Consider the following 25,992-nt stretch of genomic DNA (forward strand, 5'->3'; position numbering starts at 1 on the left):
GCCCCATGTCCTGCCTGTAGGTATCCTCGAAGTTCCCTTCTGCACTGCCAAGAGCAGTGTTGGGGCTCTTGGCTGTGTCATTCTGTGTGTGGCACAGGGTCAGGGTAGTGGCAGTGGGGAATGGAGCACGTAGCAGCTCATTTCCCAGTTCTGGAGGAAGATGGAAGAGCTGGGCACGAATGTCAGAGGGAATAAGTGCTGCAAGAACATCTGCTTCTCTTTTTTGCATCTTCTACATTTTATTCCTCCTCTTCATTTTGGTTCCTTTCCTATTCTCTAGTTGGTTCATCTCACCTCCCCCTGTTCTGTTCCTCCCAGAGGAACAGCACTACCCACTGCTGTCGCTTTGCACTATTTTTTATTTTTTTCCCTTTGCATACTGCTCCTCTCCTCGCTGGTTTCCACACGTTGTGCGGCTCCTGAGCCTGCCGGAGGAGAGCTGCAGCAGGGCTCCCCTCCAATGTGTCTGCCTCCTACCACCGCTCCTCTACATCTGCTGCTCCAGGAGAAGAGAGTGTCGCAGGAGAGGAGGTAGAGGAGGCAGGAGTGGGAGAGACATGAAGCATCTCTGAAGCTCGGGTGCATCCGGGCTTCCGCGCTTGAGAGCTGCATCTTGCCGCTCTGCTGGGAGCAGCTGTGGAGTGGAGCGGGGTGTGAGGACAGATGGGAGCTGAGAAAGAAGAGAGATTGCTGGCTGAGTCTAAATTCCCCCTCGTCCCACCCAGGAGAAACAAAGGTACTTGCCTTGTGAGGCTGAAGGGAAGCAAGAAGCCCTTTTGGGAGGTGGGCCATGCTCCGCTGGGAGAGGCGCCTGGAGCTGCTGATGGGGAGATTCCTCAGGGCCTGAAGGCGGCATGAATTGTGGGGAGAAATAGACTATGGGAAAGCTGCATGCGTGCTGCTGCAATGCTGTGCTTTGCCCAAACCTCAGTGGGGAAGTTGAGGAGCAGTGGTAGCTTGCAAGGGTATGGCTATCAAAGGTCAACACACAAGGTCTGGGACCGGTGCAGTGTAGTGTGAAGTTTGCTCCAAGGGCAGATTTTGCCCTCAAAGTTTCTCCCTTCTCTTCTCCCTCTGCTTGCTTGTTTTGTTCTATTTGCTGTTTAATGACCACAACTGAAATTGTGTACAGAATATGATGATGGCTGGCAACTAACTTTCCAGATTTATTGCTTGGACACTTCTCATGGCCACAAGACCACCTCTGATTTCAGGGAACTCTTCCTTCTTCCTTTCTCAAGTTGCTTTCCTGATAAGCAGCTTTGTCCACCTGAAAAGGCCCAGAATCCTTAGGAATCTGTAAAAACACATGAGATTTTGTTTTGTGCTCTCCTTGCAAATTCTGGGTGCATGTTTATCCAGATATTTTGGAGGCAGCCCATTCATTACTGACCAACTGCCCTGGGAATTGGCAGTTGAACAGGACACCCCTTTTTTTGGATCCTCATAGCTGCTGCTCATCTCCCCACCCTCCAGTGTACATTCCTTTCCATACATCCTGAAGTTCTCTGGATTGATCTTTCCATGCCTGATAAACCTCAGGTTCAGAAACAAGCTTCCCCTGGCGTTAGAGCCAGGCCTATTATAGCTGTAGGTCATCGTATTTCATTAATAACGGATTGATATTAATAACGGTTGGAGCAGATGGGAAGGGAGGAGCTGGAGCACTTTTTCTGCAGTAGGAATAGGATGATGGAAAAAAGTTGAGGAGTTGCTGCCTTGTACTGGCTGCAGTGGTGGAACAAGTTAGCAAGAGGCTCCATGCGACTGGATCCTGTTACTGTTTTCCTTATGTACTGACACTGTAAGCAAGTATATGGCATTTAAGCAGCATTTCTATTTTTAAAGTTCTACCCTCTTTTTCCAGTGTATTTCCCTTCCGCAGCCCCCTTCCCGAATCAGGAGTTTCTGGCCACATGAAGTGAGAGGCAGGGCTGCATTTTTACCCTTCGTCATAGCTTGCCCAAAGAGGATGGTGAAACTGAAAGGTCAAGGTGCTTGCATGGAAATGTTGAATTACAACAGTAACTGGGGTGATAACAGTGCCCAGTGTTCTGGGCAAACAACAGCTGGGCAAACAAGTCACGTTCTGTCTGTCTTGCAATAAAATTGTCTTGGTCATCTCAAATGTGTACTTTTTCCCCCCTCCTGGTGCTTAAGTGGTTGGGAAATAATAAATGGTTGCCACTTCCCTAAGCACAGGGAGAGGGCTTTTCAGTGGGGCTTCCCACTTACGCTGTGAATGAAACAGGCTTGATTCATCTCACAGTTAATGTACTGTTAACATTTTTCCTGGGTTAGGTGTCACCCAGTGTTGACTCTCAAATACCATTCCAAGTTTGTGCAATGTCTCTCAAGCTCTGTATTTCAGTTGCCTTTTTACTGATCTCTGTTTTAGATCAGAAAATCTCCTTATGTCTGGGTGATTTCCTAATGGATAAGAAAACACCTTGGGAGTTCATTTGCTGTACCTTGCATTTAGGCATAGGATGACTTGGTTGGTAGGCAGCCTTTTCCTGATGTTGTCCTTCCAAATCCATGTTTATAGTGACCAAAACCCATGGAAGATTCATTTTCAGAGGGATGCTTTCCTTTCTCTCTTTTTTTCCCAGTAAGTGGGAGGATTTCCCCTTTGTGTTTTGGTGCAGAGAGGAGGATGGTTACTGCTGCTCTGTGATTCACTGCTGGAGGCCACGATTGGTGTCTGGGTCTCTGGGTGTCCCAAGAAGCTCTGTCCAGGCTTGCAGGCTCTTTGAGCAGTGCAGATAACGTGGCTGGTGGTAAATACAGAGCCAGGTATTTGAAGCACCTCTGTGGTTTCAGGGGCTCTTGGCATCTCCACCTTAAAGGAAGATGCTGTTGTCTGGACATGCAAACATGAGCTGCTTTTTCACGGCCCCTGGCAGTTGTTCACTTGCAAGCACGTGGTGGAGATTTAAGATGTAACTATGGCAGTGGGGAGGAATGTGTGAAAAGAGCTTGGAGATGTCAGAGCACCTGCTTGTGAGGAGAGGGCCACGTTAGCAGAGCTGTTGGCTAGCAGTAAACAGTCGTGGCACCCTTGTTTCAGGACTTGGCAGCAGCAGGAGTTGAACCGAATCCAGCTTTACTCTCTACTGCCTGTTCAGTAAGTTGAGGACAAGGCAGATGATTAAGGAAATGTGGGGAAACTGCTACAGAAGCTTTTGGAAAGATAAGAGACTTTGGTCTCCATGTCTGACAGTCTGGCACTTCTCACTAGCATTGAATTCACATGCAAATCAAAGGCAACATCTACTCCCACAGGAAGCTTTATTAATGTACAGGCCTGCTTGCGAATCTCCGTGCTGATGAAGGTTGTGGGACTGACTTCACTCAAATTAATTTCCCTGTCTATCCTCGCCTGAGCACTGTGCAGCACCGGCAGCCTCAGCAGGGCTCCCACGCCAGGGATGAGCTCCGTGCAGGAGCAGCACTGCCTGGAACCAGGGAAGGGGGCAGAGGTGTGATGCTTCTTGGTTTGGGCTGTACGGCTGTCCACAGGGCTTGAACTGATATCAGCAAGCTAATTCCATGAAGGCAAACCCTAAAGAGGCTTGAAGTATTTTGTGAGTGAGAGGAAGGAGGGTCAGTGTATCCCAAGCCAGCCATCTTTCTTGTACATGTCCTGTCATGTGTGAGGAGTGTGGATGAGGCTTGGAAGTGGCAAGGACAGGACTGAGGTAGGAGGAAGGAAAGGCTGAGAAGGGAGAAGTAGAAAGGCAGAGGGATGTGGGATTGCTGGATTCACTGTAGCACCAAGGACTTGGTAGCTCCTTGATGCAGATGCTCAGTAAGAAGCATATCTGAGCTATACACAACCTTCCACATCTTAAACCCGAGCTCATCTGATGCTCAGCTTTCATTGCTGTCAGTTATTTGTAAGTGAAAAAGCGAAATCTCGAGAGGAGAAATGGGAAATGCCATTTCAAGCTGTAGTCCCTGGAATGTCAGCATGTTGTCATCTCACTTGCATCTACCTTGTTTTTTGCCTTTGATGTTCCTGTCCATCCTGGCTGTTTGTATCCCTGACACTCCCTCTAGCCCACTTTTATTCTTTCTAATCCTTTCCTTCCTGCCCTGCTCCACCCTCTGTGATGGTCCTTCCCTCTTGCCAACTCTGGTCCCACCAGGTTTGTACCAGCAGAGGTGACACCTGGACATGGAATGGGGTGGTGTAGGATGTCACCTTGAATGGAGACCCTCAGAGTGGTGGGTGTGAGGGATGTGGGTGCTGTGCAGCTGGACTGGAGCTCTGGCTTTCCTCCAGCAGAGCTCTGCCAGTGCCAGGCTGTCCCCACAGCCAGAGACCCTCATTGCTGTGGGGTCAGTCATGGTAAGGGTTTATAGTAGCAGTGGCCACCCCACCAAGCTGCATGGAGCTTCGTGGCCAGCTCAAGTAGAGAGCAGGCATTTCTTGCATGGCTACTTGTTCTGGGAATCTTCAAAAAATTTCTGGCAGCCAGTTTAATTGTGCAACCTCTCAGCTGCCAGAACGGATAGAATATGATCATATCACATGAAATGCATGCAGGGTCTGCTATAGCAACTGTATTTCAAAGAGACAACACATATGGTGACTGGTTCTTTTTGGAATAATATCTATAAGTTGATGATGTTTTATTCAAAAAGGCTGTAGCTTGAAAGGTTAGGGATGTTCTGATTGTTTAGTGTATGATTAAAGAAAGGCTTCTGTGGTTTTTTTTGGCCTATTGAATCTAATTACTGGGAACTAAAATGATCATTTGATTGCACATTTACCTGGAATTATTCTTCTGCAGAGCCAGTCTTAATAATATATAATAATATGTTGCGCTTGTACTGTATAGAGCTTCTTGTCTGAGCAACTCAGAGTGCTTTACAAGTATTCATTAATTAAATAAGCCATACAACACTCCTGTTAAATAAGTGAGTATTTGTTGCCTATCCCCTTAAGTCTTGTAGGCTTTATTTCTGCTGCCTCTGCCCACCCTTGAAGATGCTTTAACAGCTAAATAAGTTAATTCAATAAAAATAAGGTATTTTTTAACTGTTCTTAGCGCTTTCTGCATAAAGCTTTCTTTTGTTGCATTGAATTCTTTGGTAGGCTGCAGGGTTTCCTGGTTCTTGATGGTGCACCATTGAGGGGGTGGTGGCTGTGTGTGACTGGAGCCCAGATCCATGCCCAGCAGCTCCCTGCACCCATTGCAAGAACATGGACCAATTCAGAGATGTTATGGGTGCACTAAGCTCCAACCAGCTTGAAACGCAAAATCCAATTTTACCTGCACCGTGCCAAGCTCTGCTGGAAATCGCATCCACCCCTAGAGAGCTTTTCTGATCCAGTGGAGACTTGTTATTAAATTGGAAAGGAGGGCTTATTGCCAGAGCATTATAAGCTCTCTCCTGCCCACTTGCCCTGGTCAGCAGTGGTGGTTCTTCAGTCCGCTGAGCTGACCAATGTCTCTCCAAAAGTAAAAAGATGGGTCTAGGCAATTAAAATAACAAGGTTTTACTGGGGCGGGGGAGTTGGGTTCGAGTTTGCTGACCTTGATATCAAACCTTTCCCAGCAGTTCTGCGCTGAGATTAAACACTGCAACTTGAAGGAGCAAGTGAAACCTGAAGCATATCTGACTTCTTAATTAAATAGGTATTAATTAAATCACTCAGAGAACATACACAGTAGGAGTGGGGAAGGCTTTTTCCCTCCTTCCATGTAGGCATCTTGCAAAGGGACTATTTTTCTTGTTTTACATTAATGAAGTCTTCAGCCTTCCCACTTTTCCACCTACACATGTACTGAACGTCTCCAAGGAGACCAGGGAGGCCCGGGTCCGGTGCTGGTGAATCCTCCGGGAGCAGCAGGCTGGGGTCTCGCCAGCACAGCCTCAGCTGTGCCACAGTCTGTCTTGCAGGGATCATCCTTGCTGTCCCCTGGCTGGGGAGCCAGGAAGGAGCCAGGGCAGGGACTTGCTCCTCATCTTTTCCTCTCTTATCTCCTCTTGCTTTCTTTTCCCCACCTGATGGAGAAATCGGGCCTTGCAGAGCAGCTCCAGTGTTGAAGGACTCTTCTCTGCTTTGGATGACATTTTGCAATAATTCCCCCACATCCTGTGTGCTCATGCTTTCAGGGTCATGTCCCTTGCCCCTCCAGTGTCACATTGTCCCTTTACTGCTGTGCCCCCTCCCACTGAGTCCCCACAGCTGGTCCATCATGAGCTGACAATGATTTTCATAGGATCATAGAATATCCTAAGCTGGAAGGGACCCACAAGGATCATTAAAGTCCAAGTTCTGGATTTTGGTGAGGTGAAATGCTTCCCTGCTTTTCTTTGCATTCTCTCCAGCTCCTTGCAGCATGGCTCTGCCTGCTGCTGCCTCTCCTCTTTCTCCCACCATGGCCTTCCAGAAGCTTCTCTGATGTTCTTGGGATCAGGGGAGCAGACAGTGATATATGACTGCCCTCTTCTGTAAACCCAACCTGATCTGCTGGAGAGGAGGCATCTGAAAGCTAAAAGCAAAGGAGCCTGCCCATTAGGGAGGAGGGCTGTGAGCTGCTTCATGGGGACAACAACCACTCCATGGAGCTCACCACCAGGATTCCTGCAGTTACTTGAGGCTTCCACCCAGGAGGCAAACATCAGCTGCTGCTGTTTTTCTCCTTAGTCAAAATGGGAAATCAGTGGTGGGATACCACCCCATTGCATGTGAGGTGTTATTTTTGTGGAAGTCACTGCTTTCCTCAGTGGAGGTGCATCAGGAGTGGAGTAGTACCCCACAACCAGGGATTGCCTTGCCCCTATGCTGCTTGTGTAGCTCCCCATGCCCTCTTGACTCTGAACTCGATTCTCCAACCTCTTTCTCCCTACAGGCTCTCCAGGTGGCACGACAGCTTCTCCTGCAACAGCAGCAGCAGCAGCAACAGCAGCAGCAGCAGCAACAACAAGTTAGTGGATTAAAGTCTCCGAAGAGGAATGACAAACAGCCAGCCCTTCAGGTAAGGGGAGCCTGTGAGCATCTGTGAGGGTCTGGGGCTTGTAAAAGCTGAATAAATGCATCTTCTGTGCAGACGCTGGGATGGAACCTTCAGGGGCTTCCTCCCTGTGTCCACAGAGTGGCTGTGGCTGGTGTAAGTGGCAGCAGGATTGATGCTGGGTGCTCTTGAAAGTCACACCTACGGCATATTTACAAATCGTGAGCGTGTACTTTTATTAGCATCTGGTAGAGTTGGATCATGACAAAATGGAATAGCTTTTGTTACTGTGTCAGTGTGCATAGGAGATTTGCATTAACATTTCTGTTTGATTGCTGTTCCATTTGTAGTCTGTGTTCACTCAAACCGTTGATTTGCTGTGTCAAGGATATTGGGAAATGCTAGGATATCATATCATCGGTGTGTTTTTCCCCCTTTTATTGTCTGCTGATTTATGGACATCTTCAGAAATAAAATCTAAATATTAGAGGGCTTTATGCTGTTATGAATTCAGAGAGCTAAAACCAATACAGCATTCCCAAACAGAAGATGTATGCACACATATGGGGCTTTGGAGTACATTCTGCTAGTCTTGTGGGATAAATCACAGGGAGTTAAAGACAAGAAAGACCTATTAGGTCATGTATCACAGTTCCTTTTTTTTCTCCTTTTTTTTTTTTTCTTGCTATTCTAGTGCTAGAAGTCCCAAGTGATGGTGGGACTGCTATTATTTTCCTTCAGATAGTTTTCCATAACAAAGCAGATGCTCAGGAACTTTCCACTTTAATTCCATCCTCTTGCTCCAAGTAATACTGCTTGTATAAATACTGAGTCAGTCCCTTGCCTTGCCTCGTGTTCGCACTCCTCAAACATCTGAGATACTAACATGTACTTGCCAGTTTTGGCAAATTATATGTATCTAGTTCTTTATGTATTTCATAAACTGGCACTTCCAGACCCTTGACCACTTTGCTGGTTTGCAGCTGGTTATTGCTTTTATTACTGCAATTGCAATTGCAGCATGTCAGTGGATTTTTGATAATAAGGTTCTGAATGCAGGAGTTCAGCTGCAGTTGCACAAAGCCCTTTAGCTGGGACATTTATCTTATCTCGCTCTTCTATATCTGATGCTTCAGCCTCTGTAGCCCCAAATTCTTTCCGGATTTTTTTTTTTCCCTCTTGTTGTCATAGCACGTTGTCAAACTCATGTCTCTTTTGCTCTTTCTACTTTTTTTTTTTTTTTAGTTTGATATACTATCACCATGAGCTCCCTGACAGCATTGCTGCTTCTCTTGCCTTTTATATGTGCTTCAGATTATTTCCCTGCAAAAATACGGATGCTAGGCTCTTTAAATATGTAGTAGAATATGGAAGGTAAAGCCAACATCACTAGAGGCCTTGACAGTAAAGTGAGAGGGCCTGATTCTGTGGTTCTTACCCAAATAAAGCTGATGGGGAGTTGAAGGGGAGTTTTGCCCGAGTGAGGAATAGCTGTTAACTGCAGCCCTTGGCCCAGCGTGGACAACGCTGAGCTTTGGTGTAGTGATTTCATCTTCAAAGCATTTTGCAAATACTAATCTCCAAAACATCCCCAGAAGGAAAGTCTGATAAGTAAGTAGCATTATCCCAGTTCTGGACTGGGAAACTGAGGGATGCGGGTTAAGCAACTCACTTAGGATCACAGAGGGAATTGGGTTTAGAGGTAGGATTAAGATTCATGAGTTCCTGGCTCCCACCCCTGTGCTCCGGCTGCTGGACAACACCTCGTGCTTTACAGCCGGGCTATTATTCTTTTGGAAAGTATGAAGCATTTTGTCATTGGGCAAATATACGTTTTATTGGCAGCGTCAAGAGCCATAATCCAAAGCGTTACATTAATGCTTTCAAAAATATTTTATTTGGTAAATCCATAGCTGATCCATATGCCTTTTAATAGACTCTTCCACTGGGGACATTTTTAATGAGAGATTGTGCTGGCTAGGTCCAGTGTCAGGTACTAAAAGAAGTGCTTTGTTGTGCAGATGTCTTAAGAATAGCTCCAGAGGATGAAATATGACTGTGTTGACCTTTCAGCTGTGAGCTTATTTGTCAGGATTCAAATAAGTTGAAAGGATCAAACCAAACAGTTTCCGTAGTCAGACTGGGAATTGTGTTGCAGAGGTCAACAGTGAAGGCCACATCGTGGATTCCATAACATAGCCAATTGTTGGTACGTATTAAAGTACTGGAGCAGCTCCTGCAGTCAGAGACACAATTAAAATTCTAATTTATTAATGTATACAGAGAGCTGGCCCAGCCTGTCACTCACTGATTCAAATGACTGCCCAGTCTTTTTTTTTTTTTTCCCCTTCTCATTCCTGGTGCTTTTGCAGTCTGAAACATACTGGAAGTCCTCTTGGATGTAACACCCCCAAGTGCATCCCTGTAATGAAAATCTGTTGCTGAAAGGAGATGGTGCTGCTGGGGGTAGAATTTTTCAGTAAAATTGCACTCACACAAGCACCCACACCCCCTCAAGTCAGATGGGGCCATGCCGATGAGGTGATACCTATTGCTGACAGTACATAGAATAAATATCAAGGGTGGGGGAAACGTGCCCGTTTTTCATAGGTTTGTTTAAATAATGAACAAGGTCTCTTTGGGCTTCCCTTACAAAAATAGATGTCTCATTTAATAGCCACAGCAGTTAGCAGTCACCTTGCTTTTTTTGTGACAAACAGGCTTCATGTATAACAAGAACACCATAGGCGTCGCTCATCCCTGCTGTGCTTGGCGAGGGCACTGGTGAGCAGCGCCCAGCACGAGTGCTGGGGAGCTTTGCATGGAACAGGGAGGGATGCTGTCTGCCTGGGCTGCTGCTTCTCCCACTGAAATGTTCCGTGGCCCTGCCTGCCCCAGGAGGAGGGGCCCCTTCTGGGGCTGGAAATGCACCCTCTAAACCCCACCACCACAAACAGACGCAGATTAATCTGGTATATACTGTGTAGCTAATCTGTTCTCACCTTCTGGATAATTTCCTCTATTCCTTCTTTATTCCCTGATTAAATAGCCAAGGTACTTAAATATATCCCAGCATCCTGTGGCCACACTGGGACATGGTATCTTCAGTGTGTTTAAATGACAGTGGGCTCCTGCAATGCTGTTTGGGGTCTCTTGATCTTGGCAGCTCTACCTGAAGATCTGCTTTTAGCAGATCGTGAGATACTCAGTGTGTAAGAACTTGGATGCAGGACTGGAGATGTGCTCTGCTGATAGCTGAAAAACCCCAAATCTCCAAATACAGGATGACTCACATTTTGAGCCTATCACACACTGCCGTGGTTTAGATTTGGCAGTGACCTCCGGTTTCGCAGCCTGATGACACAAACAAAAGAAAATTGAAAGTTAAGAAATGGATTTAATAACCAGCAGTTGGGGAAAGAACGTAAAAAATACCAGTTCCACAAAAATTACTGGAAGTGAAAAAAAGACTAAAGGCTGTTTGATAATATATTTGCCATAGACAGTGGATTTCCTTGAATATGTGAAACAAATAATTTAACAGACCAGGTATGCTTAGGATTTTGAAAATGTGCACATTTTTCCTGGCCAAGATAAATATATCTGTATTAATAGATGTATTGATTAAAATTTGCAGCTTTAATTGCCGATGCTCTTACCGATTATTCATTTTGGTTCTTCAAGCATTTTAGTTGCTGGCAAGAGCACACAGATTGGAAACAAATCAAGAGACACATTTTTCTCCCAAGAAAGTAAAAGTGCATGTGTGTTTTGGCAATACTAAAAATACAATTTTTTTAAAAGATGTAAATGTTGTGTATTGCGTTGAGCTGGAAGTTGGATACTGGACTGAAAACAAATTTAGGATGTCCAAATCAGTATCTCGCAATTCAAACCCATCACTTGACTTTTTTTTATGTTACTAAATGAGATTTCTTGTCTGATCATTAACCTGCCTGTGTTTGGAGAGAAAAAATAATGAAATTACTGGGATGGAAACTTTTGTTTTTGCTTGGCAAAACAAAAAAATAAATCTTCCCTTTAAGTCACAGCCAAGAAAAGAATTTGGGTTTGGTTTAAATTCTCAGGGTGAGACTGGGGGAGGCTGAGAGGACAGAGCTGTCCTCGCCTTTGCATACCGCTGCTTTTTAAAGCAGCCTTTTGGCTGGGCTTTTGTAGAATTTAATTTGCATGCTGTATTATCTTAATATATCTTTCCAGTATCTTGAGAAATAGAAGAGGGCAAGAGGAAAGAAATCACTGTAGCTTGATGTTGGGGGCCAATTAGTATTGTTTTTTTTATGAAATTAGAAATCTTTAGTTTGACAACGTAATAAACACCGAGAGGTGAAGGGCAGGGTATGCTCCGTTTCACTTGGAGCACACAAGTCTCAGTTATGTTGTCTCAGGTTTTACACCCAGGGAACCTTTTTTACAGAGTGGTAAATTTAACAACTGCTAGAGACATTGTCTCAGCAAATGAAGTAATTTTTTATTCTATTTGTATTACTATCTCTCTGTTTCACTCTTCAATACAGAAATTGATCAGAATCTGGCCTCGGTCAAGCCAGTGGGAATTTTGCCACCAAATCAGCTTGGGTCAAGATTTTGCTTCTGCAGGGTTTGAAGTTTGCCTGTGAAAATTTCCCTTGAATCTTTCATTATCTGTTTCTGACTTTGGAAATTAAGCAAAGTTGAGTTTTGCTGGTTTCTGCCAAAGAACCCCTTAGTTCTTATTTATTTTTCACCCCTAAGCCAATTATGAATGTTAGTCAGTTCTTGGAATGTGTCTGTGAAATGCAGACATCATCCACCCCACAAACAGAACAAAATCTGAGTCAGATCCTCAAAATTACATGATCAGCTTGAAAATTTTGATACTAAGGGGTTTTTTTTCATGACACCTATGGGCCTTTTTTGCTGTCTTTTAATATTTTTTTAAAGCATTTACTATTCAGTTTTTTAGACTGAGCAGAAAGGTGACAAATGTGTTTGTTTATTCTTAAAAGAAGCCTGTGATTATCCTGTAATATCATGATTCAAAAAAATGAAGCTTCTAGGAAAATACCAGTATATTTGGAGAGCTGGCAGTGTGAGGTACTGTCAGCAAACATGATTATTCCCATTTTATAGCCATGTAAACCCTGACAGAGAGATATTAAGTGACTCTCCCAAGGCTGGAGAGCTGCAGGCCCTCAGTGGTGTTGAGGTGTGCAGCTCTGCTGGGATATTTGGGAGTTTGGCATTTGAGTGCTGGAAAGAAGTCAGTCCTGAGGGGCAAAGTAGAAGCCAGGATCCCTCATTTTCAGCCCTGTATCCTGTTAGAGCACCCTGAGTATCATTTTCTTGCAGGTTTTCTGCTTTGACATTAAGCATTTACAGAACAGGTTTGTAAAAACTGTGATTTCTGCCCAGGTTGGGAGTGGGAATGTGGGGCGGGCAGTGCCAGAGCCTGAACGTGCCTTACCCACCTCGGGGAAGGGGAAAACAAATGAAACCTTCCTGACTGGTCAGAAATGTGTAAATTGCTGACAAAATGACACATGTAATTAAGAGTGCTCCTGCCATTTTACCTTGTGGTTTACACCTACAGTGTTGAAAAAAGAGAGTGACTCCCACCTCGCTAATTACCATTATCACTGAAATGGTAGGGTTTGAGTCATTAGTTCCATGTGCATTTAATTAGAGGAAGGCTGAAATTGGATTTAACTTATTACTTTTTCATGGATCACTTTCTTGTCATCACTTCAAATTGGATTGCAGCCCCAGGTAACTAATTATGAGCGCCACAGGATCAAGAGTGAAAAAAAGGTAATTAGGAATAACACTGTTGGACCCTTGCTGGTAGTCCACTTGTGCTTGGGAAGAAATGAGAGCGGTATTTTGTAGTATTACAGATTAGGGAGTTAAAGGTATGTGCTGCTGCCAGGAATGATGGGAGACTGCCCCCTCCTATAGCGGTTTATATGATGTACAGCTGGGTTGAAGATGTTATAGCGACATGGTTCCGCAATCAGCTCCTTAATACCGAGATTAAACTTGTAAAAGCAACAGATCGGTTGTGGGTATGAGGCATCTCAACAGCCGGGGAGCCAGGGGTCCGTCCGTTTGCGACTGCACAGCACAAGTACAGCGAGCCACGATTGATAACAAATTAATGAACATATTAATGATCCGAAAAGATCGTTCACATCCGACAGGGAGATATATCAGTCAGGAGGACAGCAGCGAGCCTGGTGATGTGGGGATGTCAGGGATTGAGCCTGCCTTGCTGCCGTGATAAAATCATGAAATCAGGACCTCGCTTCTCTTTTGTTTGCTGGAGAGGTTTCTTTTTGTTTTGCTTCTCGTGGGCAAGGCTCGCTTGGTTGGATTGTCCCTCTTTCTTCTTTTTTATTTTTGATCTTGGAGATACGATTGCCAAGTTCTGCTTTCTTCAGAAAATACTTTAAAACAAATTGTTTTATTTCCATGTGCAGAACAGAGTTCAGAACTGCAAGTAATCAATTTTATTGACACAGTCTGGAAAAAAATGTTGATGAGAGTTCAAGGATGTGAAAGGATTGAAATTTCAAAGTACCCAACGCCGAGTGTAGGAAAATTTCAGAAGTAGTTTCATTAAGCAAAGAAATCTATTGTGTGTGAGGATCTGTAAGAGGAAAATCTGCTCTAGGACCTAATGATATTACAAGGAGGTTACGGCAGCTGATTTTTGCCTTGAGAAGAGGAAAAGTTTCCTAATTTCTCCTAATAGTGAATCACAGTTCAAAGGCTAGCACAATTTCCTTAAGTTGTTTAAAATGGCTTTTAATGCTCTGTTAATGTAGGCAAATATTTGTGACTCAGTGTTGGGTAAGTGCTGCTTGCTCATTATTTCCTAATGCAAAGCAAAGGGTAGGAAATTCTGTGAACACCATGCAGAGATGCTGAAGAGACTTAAGAGTAACAAAATTCAGTTACGGAAATTAAGTCTTTCTCATTTACTTGACATTACAAAATAAATCTTGAGATTAAAAGGTATTACCTTTAATACAGAAAAAGAGAATCTCCTTTAATACATCTCAAATTGATTTACAATTTTTATACATAATATTCATCTGCGGTTGAAAAGGGGGCAACCTAAGGTCGAGTGATGTAGTGTTTCCATTTTTCCATATGAGCCTTACTGTGTGTGATAAAAGCAAACTCCTTTATTTTGTCAGTCTGCAGGAATTTCTGATGAAGTGCAGGGGTCACTTTTCTGTCAATTTGAGTAGGCAGCATTTTTGAACTACTGTTTTTTTCCCCCCTCCTACAAAGTGTGGCCCCGATCTGACACACGCATGCACACACACACACACACACACACACACACACTTGGAGTGCTGCAATCTGCAACTTATTAGTGCGCAGTGCTGGAGCCTGTCCAGTGGTTAGAAAATTTCCTGAAGCCTGGAATAACAGCAGTGGGTGCAAGTGCCATCGAACAGAAGTGACAATGAGGGGCAGTCCGGCCTGCCTGGCGCGATGCCCGGGCTGGAAAACCAGCTGAGATAGTCAAACGCGGGAAGATTGACGCGGTGCATCTGGGAAATGCTCAAAAAGTTGGGTTCTTGAAAAAATTACCTTCTGTGATCGTAAGACATCATCTGTTTTCCTACAGAGATTGTTTATAACAGGGTTTTCAAGCACTTGTCAAATAACCAGGAGTGAAGGAAACAGGCTAAAAAATCTCTTACCGTTCAGATGAGTCCTGGTGTAGTTGGAAAAAAACAAACTCCTGTCACAGAGATGCACAGCTTCCCAAGGCAGAGGGAGCCTGGGAGAAGGAGAAAAGGAAACTCTTAGTCAAAATCAACCCAGCAAGCACGGGCTGTGGGCTGGGGAAAGTAGTTCTGCCAGGCTGATGGGTGCAGTGCTGGCACGGTGAGGTGAAGTCATACCTAGAAACTGTTTTGTGTGGTGCTTAGCTTTTGTTACTGAGCTGTGATATCATGGGCAAAATATTATAAACATAGCATGGCTATAGCTTGCTTGTGTAACAAAAGATCAGGAACTTTTATTAAGTTTGTTTTCCTTGTCATATTGTAAAAATTTATTATGTGTACTGTGTATATTAGAAACAGATTTGGGTAATTCTGTCTAAATGAAGTCATCCCAGCTATTTCCAGACTGTCTGTTTTTGGTTGTGAATAATTTTCATACATCAAATGGTTGTCATATTTAGTAGCTCTCTACATTTTAAATAGGACATATCCCATTTTGAACTTCCACGGACTTGAGATGCCTCTCGGTTTTTAAGGTTATTTTGTTGCAGGAACGTTCTAAAGAGCTGCCAGAGGCAGGGCAGGGAGTGCTGGAGGAGTCGCTGCCTTCCTACAGCGAAATAACAGGTTTGTCACAACTGCAGTAGTACTTGTGGCTTTCAGCAGCACGCACTGGGAAGAGCCTGCCAGATACCTATTTCAGCTTGTCCCTTTGTGTTCACACTTTGCAATAAATATGTTTAAAAAACACTAAAGGAAAAGTACTGTGTATCAAAAATCTCAGATAAAATAATTCTCTCAATGAGTACATGCTGCTGCTTTTTTTTAACAGAAGTGTGAAAAGTTAATGTTTAAATGTTTAGTGTTTTAATTTAAATCATAGACTCATCTACATAGCAGCTAAGTTGCTGTGACTTTTTTATTTATATTTTTTAATCCTCAAGGTAAAGTTTCTTTAGTCAGAATGGGGAAGTGCTGGTGTTCCTCACACACTGACTGAGAGGAGTTTGCGCTGGAGGAGTCTGCAGTGATAAGCACAGAGCAGAATTTTGCCCCAAAACCACCAGCTTTGCCAGAAATACTTGGTTTGCAGCAATTTGTTTAAAAAGAAAGGAGGAAGAAAAAAAAGGCAGGAGAGAAAAAGAGAAGGCATTTTGATCTGGCTTGCTGAAGTGGAGGAGAGCAGCTGTTTGCCTCATGTGTTTAAATCTCTAGAGCTAATATTGAAGTTTCAGGGCAACAAGTGCAACATAACAGAATAAGTAGAAACTAAACCCAGGGAAACAATTGTAAATGCTGCTTGGATGTGGCTTTGGAGCTTGACAGTTTTACAGCTGTGTCGTCAGGTTGGCAAAATATTTTGTGGTGTGTGCAAAGAAAAGGCTGTTGTGTTGCTGAAATGTTTTTATTTGCCTGATATGTGTAATCTTCCTTTTATAAATTACTAATCTATTTAAGGTGTAACATTAATGGCGCATAATCTCAAGTCACTGAAAGCCTGGAAAATTAAAGTAGACTGAAGGCACAAGAAAGAAATGTACTTTGTGTCAGGCTGAAGTTCGATGAAGCATGGAGAAGATGGAATAGATTATTAAATAAACTTTAAGAGGAGATGGAAAAAGCACCGAAATATCTCATTTTGAAAGGAATTAGTTTACTTGATTATATGCAACTGTATCACACTCAGGAAAGTATAAGACAAATGAAAGCAAAACAAAATTTAATTGAGCTATTATTTTGCAGACTTTGGCTCCGTTTCAGACAGCCTAATCAAATTGCACTTTTCTCAAATAACTAATGTTAAATGCAGTCTACCAACAGATGTTTAAACAGAGACTAATTGGAAAATCTACATCCTGGGTTTAGCATGTCTAGCTGAAAAAGTTTTGAAATTGCTTTGGAGCAGGGTAGGAAGATGATGGGAGGAGCTCAGTGATGTGTGCTGGAGGAGGGAGCCAGGAGACAGAGATACTTGTACTGGAGCTGATGAGGTCACTGATGCCACCGAGGTCACTGGTGCTGTAGTTTGGTGCCACTGGCCCCTCAGAACGTTTTTTTCCATCGTGTTGTACCATGAGATCCACGTTGCAGCTGTGTAGCTCATGCCATGTGCCAGGGCGCATGGAGTATGTAATGCAGCAGAGCACACGGACTGAGGGTGTTAAAAGCAGTACAGATTACCAAAGCTGTGCTTCCTTGCCAGTTCTGTCATTGTCTGACATTTTTTAAGCAGTTGCAGATTTAAGTTATTAACCTGTGGTTTATCTCAATGCTGGGCCTTTATGACACATCAGTGCATCCATGTGGACCTCTTGGGTGGGTTTAGCACTGAGCTGAACATCTTGAGCCAGATTTGACCTGGGTTTAAGTGACAGCCATCCAGTATGTTGGAGCTGAGGGATCCCACTGAGATGGATATAGCTTCCTACTTCTGATTTTTCTTTCAAATCAATTTTAGACCAAAGTCACTCTAGTAGCAGGAGTCCCTAGAAGTTCAAGGCCAGGTTGGATGGGGTTTGGAGCAAGCTGGTCTAGTGGAAGGTGTCTCTGCCCATGGTAGGGGGCTTGTAACTGGATGGACTGTAAGGTCCCTTGCAACCCAAACCATTCTGTGATTCTCTGATGATTTTTTTTTGGTTTTGTGCATTATGTTGCTGATCAAAACTGTGGGTAAAAGAGTTACTTGTGGTTCGCCTGCTGGACTTTGAGCAGTGTCAGTTGAGCAGGTGCAATGCACATTTCCACATTTGCTCGGAAAATTTTATCCCAAGGACTTTGCTGTCCTAGGGACTGGTGTTTTGTGCATTCAGACAGGTAGGAATAGAACTGAAAGGAATTGGAGTCTTGTCGTGAAAAAGGCAAAAATCAGAAATTCTTGTGAAACATTTCCCATCTTTCATTGGGAAAAAAAACCATAGGCAGTGTGTAATTGGGAGTAGCCAATCTGTAAGAAAAATAATGATGTACATATAAATATATAAATTACCAATTTTACTGGTTGGAACTGTAGAAAAGGCAGATTATATTTTATGGCTTGTAAACATCAGGACAGATATTTCGGGAGAACTGCAGACAGCTGTAATTTTGTGAATGTGCACAAATTACTTGGAAAACAAATATTCCTCTGCCTACACAGCTGTATTCACAACCGTGGACCAGAATGCCTTTTGCATGATGCTCACGCCTGGTTCTGTGGAATATAATATGCTCAAATGAAGAAAATGTGATTTAAAAGTGAAGCCAGAATTAATACTTGCTGTGAAAACCTGTATTACTGGCTGAGGTGTTGGCACAGTAGTGGATAAACCACTTGAGGAAAAATGAGAACTAACCAGGACATTTATTTGTACTCAGATCAAGAGCTGAATGCTCAAACTTCTGTAAGAGAGATGAACGTGCCTGTGTCTTGCAGAGATGCCTCATGCTGCCTTTGCTACCCTGCAGGGTAAACACTGGGCTGGATTTGGGTGGTTAGAGAGGTCTGCAGGATTGCATCAGGTCACGGTGGGGAGAAGGGGCGTGGGAAGGAGCTGGGGACTTCCCTGGCTTCACAGGGGCTATGAACCCCTGGATTTCCCAGCCCTTTTCTTCCCAGTTACCTGCAGCAAGGTAGATTTACAGAACACAACTGAGTTTATTTGTGCACTGGCAGTTCCTTCTGTTTGTCCTTTTGCTGTGTGATAAGGAGTTCCTACAGGAAGGTATGAATAACAGGAGAGAAGGCAAAGAAAATCCCCAAAAGTAAAAAAAAACAAAGCCAAGCAAGATGGAGTAAAGCACGAGTTGGCAAGAGCCAAAGGCCTGGCATGGATTTTACTTTCAGCTTTGGTGTTTATTCAAAGGCTGTGGATACAGGTTAACTTCCTTGGCTCAATATTTATTGCTGTGTTACTTGTCTTAAACTGGAACAATGAGCGCTTTGTTGATTGGGTTCAGAGATTGTCCCGTTTTATTCTCTCTCCTGCATCCCCCCTCTCTATCTGCAGGTTTTAAGCAGTTTATTTTAATTTCAGATTTCTCACCCTCCATGGTGAATTGCTGCTGTGCCACTGGCAGCAGCACTTGAGGGACTATTGTTCGTCTTTTCAAAGTGGTGGGAGCACACAGCAGAGCCATTAGCTCCTGTGAAGCTTGACCTTCCTTGATGATATCACACTTTGCAGATTCGGAGCAGGATAAACATTTTAAAGGAGAGGGGAAATATCACACAGGTTATTTTTCATCAGAAAAGGTTATAGAAATTTTCTGTGCAAGAGTTAAAAAGTAAAAGGGGGAAAAAAAAAAGCCATGATGTCACTAGTTACCTTTCTGTTTGACAGCCATCAAAGATGTGTCCAGATCAATTAATAGGAGAGGGAATATCTCCTCTCTGTTAACCATGCTGACCCTTGAGCAGACAGTGGAGCAGAAAATCAGTGAAGTCACAGTGCAGTGAATGATGACTGTACGGATTTTCTCCTAATTTAGCAATGGCAATGATTTCAGTGCTCTTAGGAGTGGGCCCATCCTGGACAGTTTCTCAGGCTTCAGTGTTTGGAAAGTGCCCCGAAGGTATTGGGGATTTCTCTCTGGAATAGGAGCATTAACATCATGCAGAACATAGTTCAGATATTTTTAAATCACATTGTCAGCAACTGCCACTACAAGGGGAAGGTATGGTTATGACTTGCATCACTGTTATTTTTTACTTGGAGTGTGCTCATTTTGAGTCCTTCACTCAGCTGTGTCTACCCAGAGGAAAAACAAACCAATTTCTTCTGGGAGAACTCAGCAATGGTCACAAGGCCAGCTGCACAATTGTGGTGGTGGTTTGTTGCTAATTCTGCAGGAGTGAGCAGAGAGGACCACCCTGTCCTAAATAAAAAAAGGGGAAGAGAAACAAAACAAAAATAATTTTAAAAAAACCCTTTCAGTTTGTAACTTTGATTTTGCTTAAAAAAAAAAAGAAAGAAAAAAAGGCAGAAAACAGCCTTCGTCCTTGCCCAGAATGCTGTAATAATTACTGGGGCAGGTTTTCCATTCCTCGCTGCTTTTGCCTCACACCTGTAGGAAGCCTGCTCTTTTGCTTCTGTGCTTTGCCACCGCAGTACTTTTATTTGAAAACACGAGGAAATTCAATTTCCTAACCCGCCTCTGGAGTCAGGGCAGTTTTGGCGACAGAGGAGTTGCCAATGGCTCGTGTGTGAACAGTTTGGGATGGAGCCGCTCACGGGGCCATGCTGAGGTGCGGGAGAGGGAAGATAATTGTAAATGTTCTGGTGGGGATCTGATTGACAGCCTATTGTCTGCAGGCAGTGAGTAAAGAATAGGAAATGAGTTAAGTGTAGGGGATCTGGCAGGCTGCAGGCTCTGCTGATGGCAGCTGCTGCACCCAGGCTCCCAAACCAACCCTGGCACCGCTCTTTCCAAGGCACCCCAAAGGGACACCCCTCTGTTGGTCCAAAACGTGTGTGAGATAAGGCTGTGTCTCATTTCTGCTGCTGGGACACCTGGGGTGCCAGGGGTGGTCTCAGCCCCCATGTTGGGGCGTCCCTGTTCAGTGTGTCACTGCTATTTTCACTGTGTGTCCCTGTGCTTCTGACCCATTAATGTGGGGGGACAACAGAGAAGTCCCGTGGAGCTGCTGGATGCCTGTGGTCCAGAAGCAAAGCAAGAAAAGGAAACTTCTCCCCAGCTCAATAAATTTGTCAACGCGAGGTCTCTTTGGTAGTTTTACAGTATCATAATATCTGGGGCCAGTTAAGTGTGTTTTAAAGTTTTCATTATCCCACTTTTTTCCCTGGAGTGCTGCATGCCCTCAGGTTCAGCTGCCCATGAGAAGCCCCCAGTGAGCACTTAAATATCACAGAACTGCACGTGCTATAGATAAAAATACCAAACACAAATACTCCATCCCCAAAATCTCCATCTGATTTTTTTTAATCTCCTTGCCTATGTGCATTTAAGAAAAAAAAGAAAAATCCCAGATTTGCATTGTTAGTGTAGGCTTCTGAGCCAGATTGTACTACAGAGCACACTGATGTGTCTTCCCCTGAGGTATGGAAAGATCTATGTGTGCTAAGCAGGTGTTTTCGTTTGTTTAATTGGAGCTGAGTTTAGCACAATATTACAGATAAATGAATTACACATGTTCAGTAATTCATAGAAAGTGAGTGTTGTTTTGCTTAGACAGTTGTCTTCGCATCCAGGTTTGCAGGGAGAGCGTGCTGGCAAAGCGGACTGAGGGCTTTTAAAAACAAAAAAAAAAGTGTGTGCTTGAGCAGAGCCTGATGTCTGGTTGCTAAAACAACAGTAACTATTTCACCTTTGTTTAAATCATAACTTTGTACATTTAAATAGTATCCTGTTTTGACAAACTACAAAACCACAGGTCTGAAAAAGAAGCGCACAAGGCCTGTGTCAATAGTTGGTGGCATCTCTGGGCAGGAAGTTTTGGGGTGACACACACTGGTTGTGACGACACCAGGGATGGAGAGACCTGAGAACCCAAAGGGCTCTGGAGCTTCTCTGGTGTGCAGTGCCCAGAGCAGTGAATGCACCTGATGACGACTGGTTTGCTTTTGCCTGTAGTTTTTGTTACTAGTTCCTTTTTCCATCTCACTTTTTATTGGGCTTCCCAAACTCAAGCTGCCACACCCCTTGCAGAGGCACTGCAGGGTATCAGTGCCCTCAGCCCCTTGTCACCACTGATGGGTCTCTCAGCAGCAGGACAAGATCCCTGGATCCCAGGAAAGCCAGGAGGAGCACAGATGATGTGCTGGCCCTGCTCTTGCAGGAGCAGCGAGCGAGAGCCACGGGCAGCTCAGAGGCACTGCCTTTCAAAGCAAGAGCAAAACCCATCGCTTCTTCTGGGAGTAGTCCCAGCCCTTGGCCAGCTTCCAGATGGATAATTCAACTTTCCCGAATTTCCTCTGCAGATTCAATTGTAAACTCTTGTCTCGCTCTCCGCTGCCAGCGCTGTGTGTAACTGTGCTGTGCAGTGTTCGGCAATTGTCATGTGCAGCCCCACAGCCTGTGGTGTCAGAGGCACAGCAAGTGAAAGGTTGTTTCAGAACTTGGGCTGAACTCTAGGGAAGGTATTGTGTGTGCCTTTTCGGTTCCTGCAGTGCTTTGGAACAAGTTTTTGGGTTAAAGGTCTGGTTGGAGTGTAGGTCAGTGCTGGCAGTGTCAGCTTTGAGAGTGATTGTGAGAAGTGACTTATTCAGGGACATCCTCACCTTCAAGTCTCCTGATAAGTGAAATTAAGGATGCATTCCTCATTCACCTAGGAATTAGTTCATGTATCACCTGTAGAGATCTTATGTATATTCCTTCCCACCCATCAGCAATAGTTTCCCACCAGCCTCCTGCCAGGTCACTCCTCTCCGTGGCCTAGAACAGAAGGGTCTTGTATGGCAGGAGCTGCACTGACAGCAAAACCAGCAGCCCTGATCCACACAGGTACCCATTTGGAGCTGTGCTTAGCAAAACCTGTATTCTAGGATGGATCCAGCAGGGCTTGGCACATCAGCCTGGCTTTCTAAAGGAAGCCAAAGGCATGAGGGGAGATGGTCTGTGATCTGGGAAGTGCTCCTGAATCCTCTGGGTTAAATGGAGCCACCACAGTAAATCACAGTTGAAAGTGAATTGGAAGCATTTAAAACTGTTACTTCTTTGAGGCTTTTCCTGCTGCACACGTCGGTATGGGATTGTTCTGCAGGAGGTTCCTGGGAATTAATGTGTGTCCAAACCTGGCAGTAATCTCAGAAGGCTGCGCTGGGGTAATCTATAAACTTTTAATTATATATATATAGCTGAGTAAGTAGCTTGAAATCCCTTTAAACTCTTTGTTCGTGAATGTATATTAAAAAGTGCCCATCCCACATGCACACACGCAGACACACACACCCTCTTCCTTCCTTCCTTCCTCGTTTTACACCCACTTCCAGCAAGGCTGTGGCTTGTGGCATCCGTCCTTGTGCTGAGAGCCGTGGCCAGAGCTCCCCACGGGGGTGGCCCAGCCAGGGGCTCAGCTGGACACTGAGCCCCCCCTCTGCTGTCCTCCCACTGTGTGTCCAGTGTCACAGGACAGTGCAGAAGCTCTTGACTGTGACTGTGTTTCCCACTTGATGTGCAGCCCTTTTGGGAGGTTGATTCTGCAGCTTCAAACACTTTAATGAGATGCAAATTGTTTGTGATGCTGCCTTACTAAATGTATTGTAATTTTAAAATCATTTGCTTGTTAATTGTATTTAAATAGCTGCCACTTAGACAAGCAGAAAGTTTCCAGAAAGATAAATTGGTTGGTTTTTTTTCTTTGTTACTGTGTTTGAAAGCAGCCCCGGTGACTTTTCATGGCTGCTTTGGTACAGCACATTCCAAATGGCAGCGTGCCCTGGCCTCACTCAGCTCCTGGTCCTCACTCTTCCCTCAAAGCACAAACACTCACTCTGTCACCTTTCTGCTACAGAACCACAGTCCCCTCAGAAGGTGACACAGTGGAGTGAGTGGCTGGACATGTTCAGAGTGAAGATCACTTACATTTCCCTCCACACAGCCAAGTCGGATCAGCCTAGGTCAGATTTTGGGGTGTGTGATTCAAATGCTGCTATTCCTGTGCATACAGGATTTGAAAGAATCCTGAAAATTCAGAGGATGTAAGTCTTTTGGGATCTTTGAAATTCCCAGCCTATTTTGGTGTGGATATCTGACTGCTGGGCAGCTGAGGTAAGGTCACCTGTCCTCAGCACCTTCAGGGCTCTGTCTTCTACACATTGGATTAAATGGCAAAGTTTCTCTTGGCTTCAGCTGAGCAATGAGGTTCCCACTGACCTCAGTTCAGCTTGGTTTAGAGCTGATTTTGATCCCGCACCGTTGCTAGCTTTGGCATGGAGCAAGCTACACTGTGTCATTTGTATTTTATTTGTGTTTGAAATACTGTCCTGGAAAACGAAAAATAATATTTCCATGTCAGTTCATTCTTCTTGCATCGGCTGGAGGATCCCACCCTGCCAAGAGTCCTGACTCTTGTTTTGCAGCTCCTCCGTGTTCAGCACTGGACCCTCATTCCCATCCTGCCTTGTTTTCTCAGTGATGTCTCATATTCCCTCTGTTTCCTGTTTGCATCTTTGTTGTGCGGCAGGATCAGTAATAATAGTTAATAATTAGCTGCTCAATAGCACTCTTCACCTTCAAAGCAATTTTAGGCATTAAATCACTCAGTTCTGCTGGCACTATTACAATATTGACTTGTTACTTCACCAGTGTCATTGAGGCAGCAAAAGCTGCGTTTTTATGGAGGCCAAAGTGGGGTCATTTTTTTTTTTTAGAGTATAAAATTGGCAAAAAATAAAATTTTCTCCTAGGCTGACACTTCGTTTGCCAAATTTCAGCATAGAGCCAATTTTTAAAGCTGAGTAATAAACACCTGAAAAGTTCTGGTTTATAATGGCAGTGCTGAGAAGCCATTAAGTGAATGGCTCCTCTATAACACAAGAAAACCCTTAAACTGTCGAAAAACCTGTAGAAACTGGACAGAGGCTTAGCAAATGTGAACTTTGCTGTGAGTCTGGAGCTGAGAGATGCAAAGGCAGCCTGTGGAGACTGGTAGCACAGATCATTAGGTGTGTCCCTTGTCCATCAGAGGGAAAATGGTCCTTTCCCAGGTGTGTGATGGAGCAAGGTGAGCATCCTGTCCCAGGTGAGCATCTCTCCAGGTCTCTCAAGTCCTGGGGAGGAAGATGAGGAGGAGCAGTAGGGATGGAGCTCCAGTGGAGCAAAGAGCAAAACCTGGGACAGCAGCAAAAGCCTGGAGCAAGGAAAGAGTTGAGGGATGCAAGGTGGCAGAGAGGATTTGGGAGGAAATGCCCTGGGGAGGGATGCAGGGTCAGGAGCCTGGGCAGCAGCAGGTGCTCTGGGGGAGGGACACCAGCAAGGTGCCACCAAGCCCTGGAGAAGCCCTGCTTGGCTCGTTCTCTCCAGGGCCTGTGGAGTGTATTTCCGCACAGATTTTCCTGGAAGTGAGGGCAGCTCTGCTTGCTTCTGCCTGTGACCTGCAGCTTGCTGGCAAACTTGGATGCAAATGCCACATCCCAGACGAGCATCATTCGTGCAGATGGCCAGGTTCGAGGTATCAAAAGCCACCTCCCCGAGGCAGCACACACAGCCCGTGGCCAGCTCGGCCCCTCTGCCCTTCCCAGCACAGGGGGGAAGCCAAGCTGTAAGAGCAATGTAGTAAAACAGCAAATTGACCAGTAAAAGAAATCAGTAAATGAAGGGAACAGCTATTAATATGCCAAGCCAAGATGTGTAATTATACCCTAGGACTTTTGCAAACTAATACATGTTAAAGGTGTAAACCTATTAAAGGAGAGATTTTTCTGTACAGGGAACTTACGTAGATAGAAGGATTTACACTGTATTTTATTCTTGTATTATAAGGTATAAGGAACATTTGAGCAAATCCAGTCATTCCTATTATTACAGTATCATACGTTTTTCATACCATTTTATGCAGTTCTTCAAAAACTTTGGCACTAATTCTCTTTATATTGTTAGGAATTTTCTTTTAAAAACAGAATTCTTTTTCTCAAATAGTTAATTAGATTTTGAACTTCAAATACAGTACTTTTTTTTTTCCTCCCAAGAATAGGGGTGTTAAATCCATTGTGCTGGCCGAATTACAGTTTGGATAGTTACATTCTCTCTGGTTAATCACCCTGCAATTTCAGTCGAGTGAAGGATTTGGTGCCTCAGGTGTCCTGAATTCCTTCAGGGCTCTGTGTGGTGAAGTTGCTGCCACCCTCCACCCCAGAAGCTGATGAGTTTGAGGGCAGAGAATTTTTTTCTCCTTCCAGAGATAAATTTTTGTAGTATTCCTCTCCTGTTACACACTTTGCAGTGAGTTTGTGCTTTTCCAACCCAAAATCTTTAGACCCATTGGAGGGATTTCTCTTGCTACAGGAAGGCAATTTTTTTGTCTTTAAGGGACCACAGAAAAATTATTTTAATTACTTGTTTATCTTTTGCTGTGATGGGTGCAGCAAAGGAGCAGGTCCTGGCTGCCACACCACATCCTCTCCAGCTCCAAGACCTGCTGCCTCTCAGCATCCTCCCTTTTCTTGTGGCTCAGGGTCGGGGAGGGGAAAGGATCAGAATAAGCAGCAGCTGGATTTGGATAGGAAATGTTGATGGGTCGTAACCCTTGCTCACAGACAGGAGCTGCATTTGCCTGGAGAAGGGAAGCAGGAGGGAGAACCCTGTCCTTGAGTTTGGGCCAGTTTATTCGGAATGAAGGG

General features: G+C 44.4%; 1 protein-coding gene and 1 long non-coding RNA gene across 10 annotated transcripts in view; one reads left to right on the forward strand and one right to left on the reverse strand.

Annotated features, from left to right (window-relative positions):
* The window catches only part of FOXP1 (forkhead box P1), a 331,699-nt gene that overhangs the window by 213,370 nt on the left and 92,337 nt on the right, over positions 1-25,992 (forward strand). For all 9 annotated transcript variants that reach the window (XM_031056354.1, XM_031056357.1, XM_031056356.1 and 6 more), the window contains one exon: positions 6,870-6,995. In XM_031056354.1, coding sequence (XP_030912214.1) covers positions 6,870-6,995 — 126 coding nt within the window. The remainder of the gene's footprint in view (positions 1-6,869; positions 6,996-25,992) is intronic.
* On the reverse strand, positions 9,079-14,850 carry LOC102039468. Its single transcript, XR_265319.2, has 3 exons — positions 14,690-14,850; positions 9,974-10,325; positions 9,079-9,207 (listed from the first exon to the last, which is right to left on the reverse strand). It is a non-coding gene; the product is annotated as an uncharacterized LOC102039468 (long non-coding RNA).

The sequence above is a fragment of the Geospiza fortis genome, unplaced genomic scaffold (assembly GCF_000277835.1).
Source record: "Geospiza fortis unplaced genomic scaffold, GeoFor_1.0 scaffold70, whole genome shotgun sequence".
NCBI lineage: Eukaryota > Metazoa > Chordata > Aves > Passeriformes > Thraupidae > Geospiza > Geospiza fortis.